At 35.8% G+C, this 19,175-nt stretch overlaps 1 protein-coding gene and 1 long non-coding RNA gene across 2 annotated transcripts; one reads left to right on the top strand and one right to left on the bottom strand.

Moving 5' to 3' along the window:
• Nucleotides 1-368: 368 nt before the first annotated feature.
• Nucleotides 369-8,026, bottom strand: LOC145958791 (uncharacterized). Its single transcript, XR_014434370.1, has 2 exons — nt 7,634-8,026; nt 369-574 (listed from the first exon to the last, which is right to left on the bottom strand). It is a non-coding gene; the product is annotated as an uncharacterized LOC145958791 (long non-coding RNA).
• A 273-nt stretch (nt 8,027-8,299) lies between these two features.
• On the top strand, nt 8,300-12,638 carry LOC109812344 (uncharacterized). The gene is given in 2 exon segments (XM_020376288.3): nt 8,300-8,509; nt 8,599-12,638. A coding segment is annotated over 1 exon segment (2,214 nt). The 5' UTR covers nt 8,300-8,509; nt 8,599-8,710; the 3' UTR covers nt 10,925-12,638.
• The last annotated feature ends 6,537 nt before the right edge of the window (nt 12,639-19,175 follow it).

The following is a 19,175-nucleotide window of genomic DNA, read 5'->3' as shown; positions in this document are numbered from 1 at the left end:
ATTAAATATATAAATTATGTATTGTAAAATTAAAATACTAATAATAGAAGGATTCAAACGTAAAATCAAATGTATGATATTTGAAACACACCAATTGTTGGATACTGTAAAGACTTGCATTGGTTACACAATTCACAGTTACTAATAGCGAAAAATGCTTAACTTAAGATTATTGATTTACAGATATGAAAAACACGAACTATATTGCATGCATATAAAGGTGATCAACTAAATAAATATATGCAATATAAATACAATAATCTATTAAATGTAATTTATATGTGACACCCTCTATCCCAATATATAATTATACAATAAATAGAGATAAATAAAATCCTTTATAAATAAAATCTAAGTCTCTAATCACATAAGGGTAAAAAGGTCACATTCATAAATCATAAGTCATAGTTTAATGTAGAAATTACAAAAGAATAAAATTAAGGTCTTCTAAGCAATTTAACAAGAGTATTATTCTAAATTAATCCTAATTAAGTCCTGATGTCACATGTCCTATCAGAGCACACCTCATAATGAGACTTAAACCTCATCACCAACATCCTTATGCTAATGATCACTGCAACACAATAAAATACACATAGAGCAACAAAGGAGTGAGAACTCACTCGGGTTCAAATGTAGAAATAAATGTTAGGCAACATACACACAATCATAAAAAATACCACGTAAATTACACATAACCAAGCACAACTCTCAAATTACAGATACAATAGAACACATGCACATTCACTTATCCTGCAATGATGTCGTGGACTCGACTCATAAATACATGCATGTGGTGCCAGTCACATATCTCATCACATATCACGTGATATGTTGCCGAAGCAACATACTTGAAGTAGTATAAGAGTACATGCAAGGCTCAACCCATGCACTCTCAACTAGAAGGATGTATTGATAGGGTCTCGTTGGGATAGTGAAGTCATGCAAGATACGTCCTATGCACACAAACGGGCATAACTAAGCCTTCTAAACCACGCTATCCTTTAGGACTCCTCCGAAATATTTCACGCCAAACGGCCTTCCCTAATGGTGTACTCCATATCGTACCCCGTCACATAAATGCATATGATGCATGTCACACATTCACAAATCCATAGACTCAACATTTCACTTGTCATATCATATCATGTCTCGTGTCACTTATTCACATTTCACATTTCTCATAGTCATATTCATAAGGTCACGCACATAGGGATTCTTTCATCATAATATTCATAAGAACACATAATTCACATCAAATTAGAACAAGACAGTTCACATCCCATTCATACATCCAAACACATAATAAAACATGTAGACATCAGCAGGGGTCGTGCCCAATGTGCCCCAACTTGCACTTGGCGAATTAAATGTTGCACCAAAAGCAGAACAACACGCCCAACACGCTTAGAGCACACACGACAAATTTAATGATGCGCCTAAAGCGAAGAAATCCACTTGGCGTAGCTTCACACGCGCTCGGCGTGACTTTCTTGCGCTTAGCGCAACTTTCTTGTGCCTAGTGCAATTTCTTGAGCCTGACTCAACTTTTCTAGCCCAATCCATTAATTTGTGCCCGACGCCCTCAACGTGAACCTGCGATTCCAAACTTCGCAATCACGCGATTTTCACATTAAAACACATATTCATGCAATCCAATTGATACAATTACTTCAAATAACTTCTAGAAAACGAATTCATACTCAATTCCACATTAAACACTTCAATTCTTGTCAAATGATCATATCCCTAATTGTTTCTTATAGGGTTCCCCATAAGAACTCATAGAGCACTCTAATCCACATCAAAACATACCAATTTTTGAAATTAATTACATATTCATGCACAATATCCAACAAGGAACACATCAGAAACATCAAACACCAAAATAGAAAACATTCATAATTTGCTTGTTCCTATGAGCATGCATCAGGCAAGGGATTGGGGGTCAATCCTGCTACTCAACATATATTCTCACATCCCAAACGAGGTTTCCCACTCTCCCCTTACCTAGATGATCAAAAGATGCACATACGGTTCCTTGGTGATCTCCTCATCTTGGTTCTCTTGAGTTTTCAAAGTGCGTAGTAGAGAAATAAGCAGAAAATGAGAATGTGAAATGTAACTCGTGACAACTCCCTCTTAAAATAATAATAATAATAATAATAATAATAACAACAACAACAACAAAATTACCACTACATCCTCCCTTCTCCTTTTTATAAAATAATTAAAAATAATCAAATACACTTCCTCCTTTTTAATTAAAATAACATATACTTAACCTTAATAAAGTACATTTCATACAATCTTGTCTCATATCAAATAATCAAATATTAATTAAAAATCATGCTTTATATTAAAATAGAGCTAACATAAAATAGATAAATAATATAAAATATACTTCTCCTTTTTAGTAAAAGTAACATGTTTTATATAAAAAAAATAAAGTTCATATAAAATAGCTAAATAATATTAAAAGTCCTTCTAATAAACATATTAAAACACTAAAATAAATACTACATATTATTAATATAATTTTATAAAAATCAAGGTGTTACATTATACATCCTAAGTAGTCGGTCAAGCAATTAATACTACATATGCATTTCTACCCTCATCAAGTAGTCAACAAAAGATACTCCATCTCATGCACCACTGAGTGGCCTCCACAGCATCTCTCCAGCCCTATCCCTACCTTGCTCCCATATCACGTATAATCATCGTAGTCCAAATCACATAAAAATATGCAAGGGCAAGCTAGAGTAAAAAAGAAATAACATATATACAACACATAAACATCACATCATCATCTCATCTTCAGCAACACAACAACATTGCATTATAGTATACAACACAGATCAACACAACAACTTAAATTCAACAAAACAACATATTTCATCACAGTTCAACATGGCATATGAACAACACAATCAACTCAACACATCATATGCTCAAAATAGCAACTATATGTGTCGTCATGCATTTCAACTAGGAGATCTCGTACAACATAGGGTGAGTAGTTTAAGTGGCTTAACCCTATCAAACTGACAACACAAGATGATCTTTTTGAGCTTGTTAGATCAACAAAAAATTGGATAAAATTCCACAATACAACAACTCGCTTTCTTGGATGTCACCACTTAAACAAGGAAATATAGTACTACCATCAAGGTAAAATAGTTGGGTATGGGCTTACCACAACATTAGCTACCTTAACTAAGCCACCTATGGGATTAACCCACCAACTACCCTCCAAATACTATGCCCTTTTGATACTTGGTTAGGAACTAAGTTCCCAACTTCTTATTTTACTCGGTTGGTCACTTGTAATCAATATAGCTCAACTTGGCCCCTATACAATGGTCACTTCATACACGTGTGTCTCGACCTTGTCCACACATGGTACTAACAAATTCCTAGAGGAGAAACAACATAGTTATCCACTTCAAGGGTCAATTTCTCAAGAAGGTTTTTCAACAAATTAGGTTCTTGGAGCACAACACAATATCCATACAATGAGATATGCAACTTTTGAAATCCTCTCCTCTAGTTCTAAGTGGTCAACACAATTGAACAACACAAAAACACTTTATAGATTCAACACAACAACAAAATCAACTCACAACTTTTCAGCTCACAACTCATAGTCAACTCTATAATCAACAAACATCTCAAAAACACATTCTATATTCAACTCAACCACACAACCAACATAAAATTTTGTCAACACAACTCACAACTCATCTTTTTCAACAACTAATGCCTAACACTATACACACTACGACCGACACCATTCAGGCACGGACCTCTCTACCTTGCCCACGCTTGTGCTACACAACTTGCACCCAACATGGCTAAGGCAAAGGCCCTTGAGACCTCACACTTGGTGTGGTAAACTACCAGGCTGGGCCCATTTCAAGTAGATAGTCTCTACTTGAGTCTCGCTCAGCGTCACCACCTCGATGCCTAGCAAAATCTAGATAGAGAGCTTTGGCTTAGGCACGTTGGATGCCACTTAACTTTGGGTCTAACATCACCAAGTTAAAGAGCTCTCAAGGTTCCCACATTTGGCGCCATTCAACCACGCCCAACGTCGTTTCAACCAAAGACAAATCTCTTTCCTCACACCCGGCACCACCAATCCTACGCTTGACATGATCGAGACAGAGAGCCTCAAGTTAGAACAAAGTTTGGCACCTTAAAGGCACGCCCTGTGACACCTTCTACCCTACATACATAATACACAATAAATATAAAGTACATTCCTGAGTAAATAAAACTTTCTTAAATTAAAGTAAGGTTTCAAAACACATAGATAGAGAGTTCACATTCATATTTCGCAAATCATAGTCCAATGTGGAAATGATGAAAAAATAAAACATCAATCTTTCCAAAACACAATAACAGTATTGAAACTCCAATGCTAAACCTAGTTAAGCCCCGATGTCACATATCCTATCAAAGCATGCCCAACTGAAGCCTAAGCCTCATCACCAACATCCTCATGCTAATGATCACCTACAACACAATTTGAACACATACAAAGAACAACAAAGAAGTGAGAAACATCTCACTCAAGTTTAGGTGCATAAATAAAGGTTAGATAGCACACACACACACAAGAAACATATTACAAGTTACAAGCACCAATCACACATAAACAATACACATACATAATCAGTATTACATGTACACTCACTTATCATGCAATGATGGACTCGACTCATAAATGCATGTGATGCCAGTCATGTGTCTCATAATCACATTTCTCATCATTTCATCACCGATGACCCTAAGATACACCTTGTTAGCTTGTTACATCACCAGTGATCCTAAGGTATACCTTGTTAGCTTGTTACATCACCGGTATGCGGCTTAAGCAGCACACCTAGAATAGATCAAAGATGCACATGACGCATGTCACACATCCACTATTTCATTGACTCAACATTTCACTTATTACGTCTCATCATATCTCATGTCACATTATTTCACAATATCATATCACAGATCATACGTTCACCTTTCACATTCTCACATCATGTTCACATAGTCTTATGCAAGAAACTTCTCGTAGTCATATACATAAATCATACCAAGTAATTATCCAAAACATGAAGCCATCATCAATTTTACATATATTGCCTCAAAATCATCCAAAGATCATATTCCTAATTTTACTTCATAGGGTTTCCCACAAGAACCCATAGAGCACTCTAATTCATATCAAAACTTGTCTATTTTCAAAATTAATCACATATTCATACATCTCATTCAACAAGGAACACAACAGAAGAATTAGAAAGCGAAACAGAAAACATTCACATTTTGCCTGTTTCTCATAGGGTTCTCTCAGGAACCCACAACATTCTAATTCATATTAAAACTTATCTATTTTTGAAATTAAACACATCTTTACACTCATCATCACACAAGGAACACAACGAGACATTTAGAAAGCAAAACAGAAAACATTCATATTTTGCCTGTTCCTAGAAGCATGCATTAGGCAAGGAATTGGGGGCCAATCCTACTACCCAACAATTATTCCCACACCCCCTTACCTGGATAAGCAGAAGACAGAGCTAGAGCGAAATCTGGTTGATCTCCTTCTCTTGATTCTCCTTGGTCTTCAGAAAGTGTGTCTAGAAGCAGAGCTAGAGTGCTCTATTTATAGATTTCAGGAGTGGCCAGAACGGCCCGTTTCAGATCTAGAACGGCCAGTTCTAGACCCTTTCATCATGCAGATAATTCACATCTGGAACGACCATTCTCAAACCAGAACGGCCCGTTCCGGAGATGAGTTTTAACTCACAACGTTCATATTTGGAACGGCCCGTTCCCAACTTTGAAACGGCCTGTTTCCAACTAGGGTTATAGGCTATTTTGGTGGTTTGGAACGGCCCGTTCCAGATTGGGAATAGCCCGTTCTAGGCTACCAAAAATAGGTTTTTTTTAGTAGTTTGGAATGGTCCGTTCCAGTTTGGGAACGGCCCGTTTTGGGCTACTAAATCACCCTTAATAAATTTTATGAAAATTACTAAATCACCCTTAATAAAAAGTATGAAAACTGGGGTGTTATACACCAAACATGACATCAAAATTCTACGAATACAGAACTCGATTTTGAGCCACAACCTGAAATTAAACAAAAACTCCACGCATGCAACATGAAACAGTACTTACATACATCACAACCAACATATATCAGCACTCAAAATCAATATGCAACCTTAATCAATTCAAATCATTGCATTTTTGCTTAAGAACACAAAACCCCAACTTTCATCACCCAACCCATTCTGATTTTGATCAACAAGATCAAAGAATTACAAGGAATTCATATGATACACATTCAACACCTTATTCAACAACTCAAAACTTCACTAGAAGCAAGGATCCAACTTCCCTTACCTCAGAACCAAGAGAATCGAGGAAGGAGAAGAAGGGAAACTCCACGACATGACTTTAAATGAATCTTTAGCTCAATTCAAGGCTCCTACACACTTGAATGCAACAATAGTACAACTCTAATGAGAATTCAAAGGAAGAAAGGAGAAGAAGATCGAGAGAATAGAGCTCACATACCAAAGACTTTCTCCGTAGAATCCTTTCTAAAAAGCTAAGAAAAGGAGTTTATGAGACTTTATTCAAAATAAAAATCTTATATACTCCTTCCTCCAGGGTCAAACTAAATCTCTGTTCAGCAAGCCTCCTCTCTACACCACTTAAGCTCTTAAGGGGTCCTCATCAAAACCTAGAGTCTCTTAACATTAACAACTCAACTTAACATCATAAAATAAATAGGAGTAATATAACACTATTACAACTTACATTGTTACAAATACATTTTTTCTCTTTTAATTTGTAAAAATGATTTTATTCTCACTAAACTTAATTACAAGGAAACAGGGAAAAATTGTTTTCTGCTAGGGTTTCTGCTAGGGTTTCCTCTCTACCAGAGCTGTGCTAACACTTTCGATGGATAACAAACCGGACCGCCCTCCTGATGGGAGTGGCAAGGTCCAAGCAGGTGTCTCATTCAGGGACAAAGTTACGGGGAACAAGGATCCACCCCTCGCAAGGGAGAAAATTGATTTCCTCAAATCAAAATTGGTGCGGTTTGAGTGGGAGGAAGGTGATCGCCTACGTCCACGTTGCTTTGTGGATGAAACGGTTATGAATTCACTTGCGCAACCATTTCACGATGCCCTGGTTGTGAAGCTTTTGGGAAAACACATTGGGTTCAAACTTATGCGAGATAAATTGCAAGCTGTGTGGAAACCTACTGGAGGATTTGATGTTATAGACATAGGGTTTGATTACTTCATGGTGAAGTTTGATAGAGAAGAAGATCGGAATAAAGCGTTATTTGATGGACCCTGGCTCATGTTTGATCATTATTTAATTGTTCGACCATGGTCTCCCGATTTTGTAGCAGAAGACTCCCTGGTGGAGAAGACCTTAGTATGGATATGGCTTCCTGGACTAGGTGTGATGTATTATGATGAAGCCTTCCTTATGGCTTTTGCCTCGGCTGTGGGGAGGCCAATCAAAATTGACTTTAATACTGCGAATGTTACAAGGGGAAAATTTGCTAGGATTTGTGTTGAGATTGACCTTACTTTACCTGTGGTTGGTAAGATATGGCTGAATAACCATTGGTATAAGGTGGAATATGAGGCCTTGCACATAATCTGCTCTTCCTGCGGATGTTATGGACATGTCTCACGTAATTGTCACTCCAAAGCTTCTTCGCAAACCACTACACATATCCCTACAGTCCCTGTTGACAAGGATGGTGATCATGTGGAGGTTGGCGGCGGTGGGGTGTCCAATGTTGGTGGCGGGGAGAAACCTAGGGGCTCGACAGTGGTGCCGAATTCTGTTTCGGGTAACTCCGAACCACCAGGCGTGAATAAGGGGCATGATGATGCAAATATTGATCTCGTGCATGGTGAGTGGATCAATGTCACGAAGAGAAAGAAGAAACAGGTCATTCCGAGCCTACGTGGCAAGAGCGTGAGCGTTCCCATTCGAAGTGGCTTGAATAATTCCGCTCCTATCAATACTACACACAAGACAAAGGCCCTTGATTCCCAACCTGAGCCCACCTTGAGACACGTTGGCACGAGTGATGGTTCTCCGCCCATTCCTTCTCAAAGGAAACGGGCTAGAAAGGAAAGCCCAATTAGGATCAAACCAAAGCCTAACAATGATTCCTCTAAGGACCCACCTCGTGTGATATTGAAAAGAGATGCAAGTAGGAGGCCTATTAAGACCTCTAATCCCTTCTCAAGCTGGCCTGGGAAGAATGTTGGCCCGTCTAAGCAGATGGTTAACCACGAAGCTGTTGGTTTAGGTGGAGGCACTTATTCCAGGTTCAGATTTGGTGACAAGCTGGAGGAGCATGATGATTCGGGTACCACCTCCTTTAATGGGGTTTTCAATTGCGGGGTACATGATACTGAACCACCAGATCCAGGGAAACAAGCTACTGAACCAGGTAATTGAGAGTTGTTGGGCTCTACTAGTACGAGTCTTTTATAATTCTTATTCATGATTGAATTTAAGGACCTTAGAATTTTGGTGTAGAATATTCGTGGAGCTATCAGTACTCGTGGGCGAAGACGTGTGAGGTCTCTGATTCAAAAGTTCAAATGTGAGTTGGTTATAATTATGGAAACCCATCCCTTTTTGGGAAAATATGGGCTTCAACATTTGCGGTCTCTCGGAAGCACAGGTGCTAGTAGATGTTAACAGTGACTTCTCTGTTCAGTTGTTGGATTCCCACCCTCAAGCTATTACCATTTTAATTAATAAAGGGGACAAGACATGGGGCTTCTCTACGGTTTATGCTAGCCCTGTCCCTCTTGCTCGTGAGAGGTTATGGGTTCACTTTAGTCAGCTCAGAGGTATGTTTTCTTTCCCTCGGCTCTTAGCTGGTGATTTTAACGAAATTTTACTCCCATCTAAGGTCAGGGGCGGCCAGTTTATTAGTTCTAGAGCTCAAAAATTCTCTCAGTTTATTCAGGATTGTGATTTGTTGGATTTGGGTGCCGTTAGGAACAAATTTACTTGGTCTGGTAAATCTCTGAATGGTCACATTATATCCAAGCGCTTGGACAGAGCTCTTTCAAGTATTTCCTGGAGGATGGCCTTCCTAGAAGCCTACGTTGAGAACCTAAGCAGAGTGGTTTCTGATCATAGCCCACTATTAATTAGATGTGGTGGTTTTATTGAACGAACTGCTCGCCCGTTTCGTTTCCAGGCTGCTTGGGCTACACATAATCAGTTTCGACCCTTAGTGTTGCAATCTTGGAATGAAGGCAACCATTTCATTCCCTCTGGATTTGAGAAAGTGAAGGAAATGTCGCTGAAATTTAATCAGGAGATCATTGGCAACATTTTTGCTAGGAAAAGGAGGATTGAAGCTCGGCTCAAGGGTGTTCAAGTTTCTTTGGATGAAATAGAGTTAGAGAGACTAATTTTCCTAGAAAAATCACTCCAGGAAGAGTACGAACAAGTCTTGAGGCAGGAAGAACTCTTTTGGATGCAAAAATCTAAGGAGCAGTGGGTGAAGTTTGGTGATAGAAACTATAAATTCTTTCATGCTCAAACAGTGGTTAGGAGAAAAAGGAATAAAATTCATGGGCTTTTTCTTGATGATGGGTCCTGGGCTACTGATCCTGAGGTACTTAAAGTTGAGGTGAACAGATTTTTTCAAAAACTATTTTCTGTGGACACACCTGTCTCACCGACCAAGCTACAGATTGACAGGATGCCATCACTTGGTATAGAAGGAGCTAGCCTTTTGGAGGGTCTTATTACTATGGAGGAGGTTCGGCGTGCCGTTATGTCCATGGGTACTTTCAAGGCTCCAGGCCCAGATGGTTTCCAACCGTTCTTTTTCAAGCAATATTGGGAGATTGTGGGGGTGGATCTTTGGAGAATGGTTAGTGAAGCGTTTAATAACGGGGGCATGACTGACTCGAGTATTTTGGATACTCTCTTAGTTCTAATTCCTAAGGTGGATAATCTGGTTCACCTGAAATAATTTAGACCTATCAATCTTTGTAATGTTGCTTATAAAGTGATTTCCAAAGTCTTGGTGAATAGAATCCGTCCATTCCTAAATGATTTCGTTGGTCCTCTTCAAGGGAGTTTCCTACCAGGAAGGAGCACTACGGATAACATTTTGTTAGCCCAGGAGGTAGTTCACTACATGAGGCATACTAAATCTAAAGTAGGTGTGGTTGCTTTTAAAATTGACTTGGAAAAGGCTTATGATAGAGTTAATTGGGAATTCCTTCGTTGCACTCTTCATGATTTTGGCTTTCCGCTAAAGATTATCAATTTGATTATGTGGGGTGTTACTTCGGCTTCCTTGTCTATCCTCTGGAATGGCTCTAAGCTCCACAGCTTTACCCCTCATAGAGGTCTGAGACAAGGGGACCCGTTGTCCCCTTATTTGTTCATTCTCTATATGGAAAAATTAGCGTTATCTATCCAACAATTGGTCGATAATAATGTTTGGCAGCCCATCCATGTCTCTCGGGGAGGTCCTGGAATTATCCATTTGTTGTTTGCAGATGATGTTCTTCTTTTTGCAAAAGCAAAGGTTTCTCAAGTTAAAGTGATCAAATCTGCCTTGGATGTATTTTGTGAAGCTTCTGGGCTTAAAATTAACCTCTCTAAATCAAAAATGATGTGCTCAACTGGGGTGTCTAGATCAGTCAAAGAACACCTCTCTCAAATCTCTCAAATGCGAATTACTACAAATTTGGGTCGCTATCTAGGCTTCTCCCTACCTAATGGGAGACCTCAACGTAGAGACTTTCTTCATATTCTGGAGAAGACAAATCAGCGTTTGGCAGCCTGGAAGTTGAAGCTTCTAATAGAGCTGGGAAGTTGTGCTTAATCAAGTCAGTAGTATCTTCTCTACCAGTTTACTCTATGCAGGTTAACTGGCTTCCTAGAGGATTATGTTCTGACTTGGAAAAGTCAATGAGAAGATTTCTTTGGGCTAACAAGGATAAAGATCGTTTCCAAGCCTCAGTGGGTTGGGATCAGGTGACGACGGACAAGGGCGTTGGTGGGCTAGGCATCAAGGATCTACAGCTTATGAATTCAGCCCTCTTGGGGAAACTGATCTGGTCCATGTTGCATGATCATGATAAACCGTGGGTCCAGGTTCTCTCTAGTAAGTATTTGAAAGGGGACTCTGTTTTAAATGCTAAAGCTCCTTCATCCTCTTCACCTGCTTGGCGGAGCATTCTGCTTGCACTCCAGGAACTCAGAGATGGTTTCCTACCAAAGCTGAACAATGGTCATTCCTCTCTATGGTATAAGGATTGGACGGGTCTAGGATGTCTTTGCAACTTGGTGGATTATGTACACATTAGTGATACTCAGCTTAAAGTGCAGGATGTTTACACGGCTGATGGTTGGAACTTTAACTGCTTACGCACCCAGCTACCTTCCCATCTTTTAGATCAACTCTCTTCATTCCTAGGTCCCTCAAATATCTCGGCTCAGGACAGTTTTGTGTGGGCTGCTAGCACCTCTGGTGTGTATTCCACACGGTCTGCTTATGCTTGGCTGAAGGGGACCACTAATGACACAATACAATGGAGGAAGGTTTGGAAGTCTAAACTTCCAGAGAAAATAAAATTTTTATTGTGGTTGTTGATTCACCAAACTCTTCCAACTAACGCCTTTAGAAACCGTTGTAATCTTCAAGACTCTCCATATTGTTCAAGGTGTTCTGGTAACATTGAGACTATTCTTCATTGCATTCGTGACTGCCCCCACTCCAGAGAGCTTTGGACTAGATTGAATTTGGCTCAGAGTAATGATTTTCATATTCTTGATCCTGTGGCTTGGACTTTTAAACAACTCTCGGCAGAGGATAAAGAACTCAGAATGTTAACAATTTGGTGGGCTTGGCGCTGGCGCAATAACATGATTTTGGATTCTTCTTGTTGGTCGGTGAACTATGTAGTCAGGTGTATCTATTTGGATGCTTTGAATCTCCATTTGGCACTCTCTTCTGATTTTCAACTCACACCTACCCTATTTCCTCTTGACTCGTCCACTGTTCACTTGAATGTTGATGGTTGTTGGTTCTCTGATCAATCTCGTCTGGGCTTTGGTGGTCTAATCCGGGACGTATCAGGTCATTGGTTAGCTGGTTTCTCCAGCAATTCTTCACATGGTGATCCTTCTTTAGCTGAGTTATTGGCCATTCTGGAAGGTCTCAAGATCGCATGACATTTGGGATTTAAAACTGTTCAATGTATGATTGACTCCATGGATATCGTGCAGTCTCTTCTTCATAGAGATCAAGCTTACCTACACTCTCATGCTTCTTATCTCTTTGATATTTTCTCCTTGGTGGACAAACCTTGGACGGTGAACTTCCTTTGGATTGATAGAGACAGTAATTGCAGTGCGGATGCCTTGGCAAAGCTGGGGGCCTTGTCCTCCCCTGTTTTTGAATATTGGACGAGTCCTCCTCCATCTGTACTCAAGTGACTTCTGTTAGATGTAGTTTCTTAGTTTCTTTGTTTCCTTTTTTGTTCCCCCTCACCAAAAAAAAAACTTAATTACAAGGAAATTTCTTACTTCGGCAATCATTCTATTTGGGAGGAGGTTTTTTTTTTTTTTTTTAATAACCTGTTCGTATACAATTAGATTTAGGCCAAATAAAAAATATTTATATCATTATATGAATAATAAAAACATAGTTTAGGGTTGGAGAAAACATGATTGTGTTCATTTAGGGGTTCCCATCTTATATACACCCTCAATGTAATACACTTATTTTAAAAAAAATAGTATTACTTAATTATTGTACTACATCATCCTACAAATTAATATAATATATAATTATTTATTTATTATTATTATTATATATAGGCATTTTCTAATCAAATAGACGGAAGAAGTTACGTGCACTCCTTTTATACGTACCAAACTTTGATAGATATGCCTAGAAGAAAATAATAACATTGGAATAGTAACAGTAATAGTAGGGAGAAGTTGGTGACGAAATTGACAATGAACTAGATCTTTAATTTTTCCATCTTCTATTTTTTTTTCTTCCTATGTTTCTGCTTTTAGTTTTCTTGACTAGGATAGGAAGGAAGGGATTTTATTTGATTTAATTATACAAAATACTGAATGTCTATTCCGAAGAAAGATTATTATATGAATGTATCAACAACTCTCCATAAAATTTACATGTACTAATCTTATTTTATTTATAAAGTGAACAATTCCTCTATAAATTTTGTATGTACTATTTTTTTTTTTATATTGTCTGCTTTTTTATACATATTATCTGAAGGGAATAGTTTCTTTTCATAAATCATAATATTATTTTTCTAAGAAATTTCTTAAAAAATATTAATTATAGCAAATTGAAATTGTAAAAATATAATAAAACATTAATTAAATTACTTATTAATTATTAATCAATAATTATTAGCAATTTTAAAATGAATAAAATTAATAAATTTACACTAAAATTTATTTCACAAAATTTCCACAAAGAATATTTCTCGATATAGTAACGAAAATCAACATAAATTTGTTTATGTAATATAAATAAGAAAAATTATGCTAAATTTTCTCTCATAAAATCCATAATTTATTTTTCATATTATCTGCATGCAATAATTCTTTTTCGTAAATCATAATATTATTTTCCAAAGAAATTTTCTAAAAAAAAAATAATTATAGCAAATTTGAAACTGTAATGAAAAAATAAAACATTAATTAACAAAATTAATTATTAATTATTAATTATGAACCTTTTTAAAATGAGTGTAAATAATAAAATTATGCTAAAATTTATTTATCAAAATTTCTAAAAAAATATTTAATGTATAGAAAATGGTAAGAAAAATTCAAAAATTCACGTAACTTTTTTATACTAAATTTTCTTTCATAAAATTCATTTAAAGTATAACATCCCACCTTTTTTTTTTCAAATAGATTAATAAAATATTTTTTAATTAATTAATTGGGGAATGAAATATTTTGAATGATTTGATAAGATAATATATGGTAATTATCTTTTTATATTCAAATATGTGATGATAATTAGTTGGACTTTTTACTGACGAGTTACGCATACAGGTAGAAGTTAAGGTTTTGTTTAAATATATTAGTAGTGTTAGGTCTGCCTCATATGCAATCTATTCGTACTTTGTGATCTGAAAAGATAGGCCAACTAGAAGTAGTCAAAGAGGAACTTGAAGATCAGAATCTTGGAGTTAGCACTGATCAAGGTAAAAGGGGGAGTGAGAACCTCGCTACAACGTGTAGGGTTGGGTAATGAGATTGACTCCCAATGCCTATAGGATGTGTGTATGTATGTTGGACAGGGATAAAACCCGATCCTTTTGTGAACTTGTATGAAATTGAATGTTTTGTATACGATAAATGCATTTATTGTTGTGTTGATTATAAGAATTGTATATAATTATGAATCTATAAGTGCTTGTAGGTTCCTGGAGAACCCTAAGGATGTATCTAAACCCTTAGGTAAGAGCTAATTTGAAATAATTGTGGATTGCATGACTAAAATATGGATTAATTAAATTATAGAAACCCCTTTAACATATTACAATTGTAGAAATCGTAGAAACCATATATTTGAAAAAACATGAATTATGTTGATCATGTTTTACTTATACCACATTGGGCAACAACTTAAGCTTGTCAAGTAAAGGAACCACAAAATGCTTGCAGTCTCGACCATGCCTAGCATGGGCTTGGTCTCACCAGGCATGAAAGTCCAAAATACTTGCGACGTAATTGACGCTAGGCATGAACGTAGTCATGCTAGGCACGAAAGCTCTAGAGATCATCTAGATGCATCTCACTGGGCAAGGGGAGGTTCATGTTGGGTGTGATTTCCTTCCAAAGGCTCTCAGCCTCGCATGCGTCGAGCGCAAGGTGTGTTTTGTCGAGCACAATTCTTTGTTTGAACCTACTCCTTATATATGTGTATGGTTTGTGTATATAAGTGATTATGATAAGTGAAAATGACACGTGATAAATTGTGAGTGATACAATGTGATGTGTTATAAATGATATGCGATAAGTGAATTTGTGTAGTAATGCATTGAGTTTTGAATGTTATGTTGATGCATCATGTGTATCTGTGTTTTTGTGATGGGTATAATGAGGATTACACCACTAGGGAAGACCCTCTTGTGTAAAAACTTGGGAATTAGTCCTTGGAGATAGTTTGGCTTAGGAAGCCCTGATCTCGCCTATTGTGTGCATAGGACATATCTTGAGTGACTCAACTATCCCGATGAAACCCTAGTAGTATGTATATCCTTCTAGTGAAAGTGTTGTGATGGCTTGACCTGACATGTACTCCTAGACCTATCAGCCTTCGAGCGCCATATGCATATAGATTAGGAGTTTGGTCTATGCATGATCATAATATTTTGCTTGTGTTTAAACTGTATTTTGATTGATATCATGATGGAATGAGATATAAACTAAGTTGAGATTCTTGTATGGATTAATGAAAAGTTTAATTATTGATTTTATATATTGTTTGTGTGTAGCTATTTAGTCTTATTCTACACTAGTAGTCGGAGTGATATATGTTTTCACTCCCTTATTTTCCTAGTAAATGTTTTATATGTGGTTGCATGAGGCTTCCTTTTTGGAGGAGTCTAGTTGATTGGAAGGAGAACTCTAATACATGTGATACCAGGAAATATTGAATTATGTTTCATGCTTTTTGTTTTAAGAAATATAGTTTATTTTCTTTAAAACGTACTTTCCTTAAAGTTTATAATAATTAGGCCTTGGTTTAGTTTATTTGAATTTTGAATGTGATATTCTTTACCTTTATTTGAAGCTATTCAAGTACAATATTTTCTTTTTATAATTATTATGTTATGCAAGCGGGATAAAGCTAGAGTGTCCCATAAATAATATTTCATGTATAGGAAATTATAGTAAAAATTTACATAAAAAAATTAATTATAGAAAATTAAAATTGTAATGACAATAAAACATTAATTTTATTAAGTACGAACGGTCTTAATATAAATATAAATAGTCAAAATATGAACAATTTTTGAAGTATTATTTCTTTCCTAACAACTTTTGAAGTATTTGTCTTTGAGATTTCCCCAAAAAAAAACTTAATTATAAGAAATTAAAATTTTAACAGTCTAATAAAATAAAAAAATTAATTGTATTAATTATTAATTATGAGAAGTTATAAAATTATTAGAAATAAATAAAAGATAGAGTATTATTTTCCTCCAAACAACTTCTGAATAATTTTTTTAATATATCATGTATAAGAAATTCTAACAAGAATTCACATTTTTTTTGTGTAATGTAAATAAGAAAAATTATGCTAAATTTTATTTTACAAAACTCATGTAAATAATATTTCGTGTATAAGAAATTATAATGGAAATTTACATAAAAAATTAATTGTAGAAAATTGAAATTGTAACAACATAATAAAATAATAATTTATTAATTATGGGTAATTTGAATATAAATATAAATAATGAAAAGATGAACCACTTCTAAAATATTATTTCTTTCTAAAAAAACTTTTGAAACATTATTTTTTGTGAGATTTTCCAAAAAAAAAATCAATTATAAGAAATTGAAATTGTAACGATCTAATAAAATAAAATATTAATTATATTAATTATTAATAATAGTATAAATAGAAATAATTTATAATGACTCGACAGGTCATCGCACTTATTAGTGTAAAATCGACATTTAAGCTAACAACATACATAAAGTAGAATGTATGAAATATATACAAATCCAATATATATAAAGTATACATCACCACTAGACAACTACAAAAAATACTCCATACAACCAGTTGAGGACTCCTAAAATATGACTCCACTGGAATGGTCATACAAAACAACCATCATCTCACCAACTAACTACCTAATCCTACCTTGTTAGCGTATCAAGTATGGTCATTGTAGTCTCAATCACAAGAAAAAGAATGGTAAGCTTACGAAAGAAACAAAAGAAAAAACACACAACAATACAACTAAAGCAACAAAAGCATAGATCGACAATAGGACAACTCACAACTTACAACATGCTCAATATTCATTAACTTATTCGTAATCAACATCTCAACGTACATATATTAACAACTAATGCGTCATCATGCATGTCAACCAATGGGATATCCTATAGCATAGGTAAAAAATTTAAGTGGTTTGTCCCTACCGAATCACAACGTTAGACCTATCTCAACCAGATTAAGTATAGTACAACGTTAGGCCTCACAAGAGAGACAAGTATAGACAACTTAGTTTGATTTCTAAGGCTTTGCCACTTAAGCAAGGAAGTATGGTACTATGTTAAGGTAGAATGGTTTGGATATGGACCTACCACGACATTAACTACCTTAACTAAGCCACCTATGGGATTATCACACTGACTACCCTCCAAATACCACAATCCTCCGATACTAGGTTAGGGATTTCAACCCCGGACTTCGTACTTTACTTGGTTAGTTATTCAACTAATATATGGTTCAACTACTTCCATACCAAAACCACATAGACCCTAGAGGGAAGAAACTTTTAAAACAAGTTAATTCACCTCTAGAATCTATGTATCTCAACTTAGACATGTATCTCAACCACATGGCCACAGTTTGATCACTTTATACAACATGCAACTTTACAACTTTCCACTTTCATCAAATTAATCAACAATACAAATCAAGATCAATAGTATTCATCATCAATTATTATCATTTAACACCATCTAGATATTAACAATTCATTATATAACAACTTAGGACATCATATATTACCATATGCTATAAGTATGCTATAAGGGAGTTAACATATATCATTTTCATCATGTAATAATCAATTAGCATACAAAAACTTCCACATAACACAACATAATTGGAGTTTTACTAATCTAATCAAACTCATCTTTATCTCATATGAAATACAAAAAGATTATTTACAACTCTCTTTAAGAGCTTAGGTTTTAATTCTATCATCTACCATGTTGAAAATTGTAAAAATCGCAACAGTTTGCCTACATACTAACAACTTGACTTTTACTCACTAAAAATATAATAACTAGAGTTCTAGACCTCTTTTTTAGGTGATTCTAAAACCATTGGAAATCTAACATCTAAGGCTAAAACTTTCATGAAAATCTTAAGACCAAATTCGGTCATTTACCCCCATTGCTGCAGCGCTCAATCAGTGCTCCAGCTCTAACTCTCAGCCAGCCCAGTTTTTCCCACGGCTATAGCACTAAGTTTTAACCATCCCAATTTTCCCACAGTTGCAATGTTGAACCATGGCTATAGCGCTGAGTCTTGACCATCGCATTTTCTTCCACGGTTACAGTATTGAACCACAACTACAACGCTGAACCACAACTACAAAACCAAGTGTAGAAATTTTCTACATTTTCATGGCTTGCCCCTTCGTTCCTCACCTACATCTGACCAATTTTCCTCCTAAATACGATCTACACTCATTATCTCTACTAGATTTGTTCATGCAACCCAGAAATCACATGAAAGACATCATGCAAGCACCAAAACTCAAAGAAATCATCAACTTTTTTCACATTTTATCAAGAACACAAAAACCAAAGTTTCAACATGCAACCACTTCAAATCCATCCCCATAACCACAAATATAATTTTTAAAAATTCTACTAATTTGAAGTCTCAATATATTCGATAACCCAACATGTTAACCAAAAATCCAGGATTTCCAGCTTCCCTTACCTCTTTGGGGAGTCAGAATTTACTAAGAGGAGAAGAAAAGAGGAAGAAGCTTCGCTTACTTCGTATAGTTCCAAAGACAAATTGCAACTCAATAACTAATACTTTTTCCACTGCTTTGGCCAACTGAAGAAAAGAAGGAGAAGGAGAAGGAGAAGAAAACTCTTAGCCCACGAGGAAATGAAAGAAAAAGAAAGAGAAAATTGGCTTTCACTCTCCAAATCAACTCTATGAATAAAATATTAAGTAAATAAACAAAATTAAAAATGAACAACTTCTAAATTATTATTTCCCTCTAAATAGCTTATAAATAACTTCCACATATTTAATGTATAAGAAATTGTAACCGGAGTTCACATGATATTTTATGTAATAT

Source organism: Cajanus cajan, chromosome 1 (genome assembly GCF_000230855.2).
Source record: "Cajanus cajan strain Asha chromosome 1, NIPB_CcT2T_4, whole genome shotgun sequence".
Lineage (NCBI taxonomy): Eukaryota > Viridiplantae > Streptophyta > Magnoliopsida > Fabales > Fabaceae > Cajanus > Cajanus cajan.
Note: the sequence above shows the minus strand (reverse complement) of the source record. Positions and strands in the feature narration are given on the sequence as shown.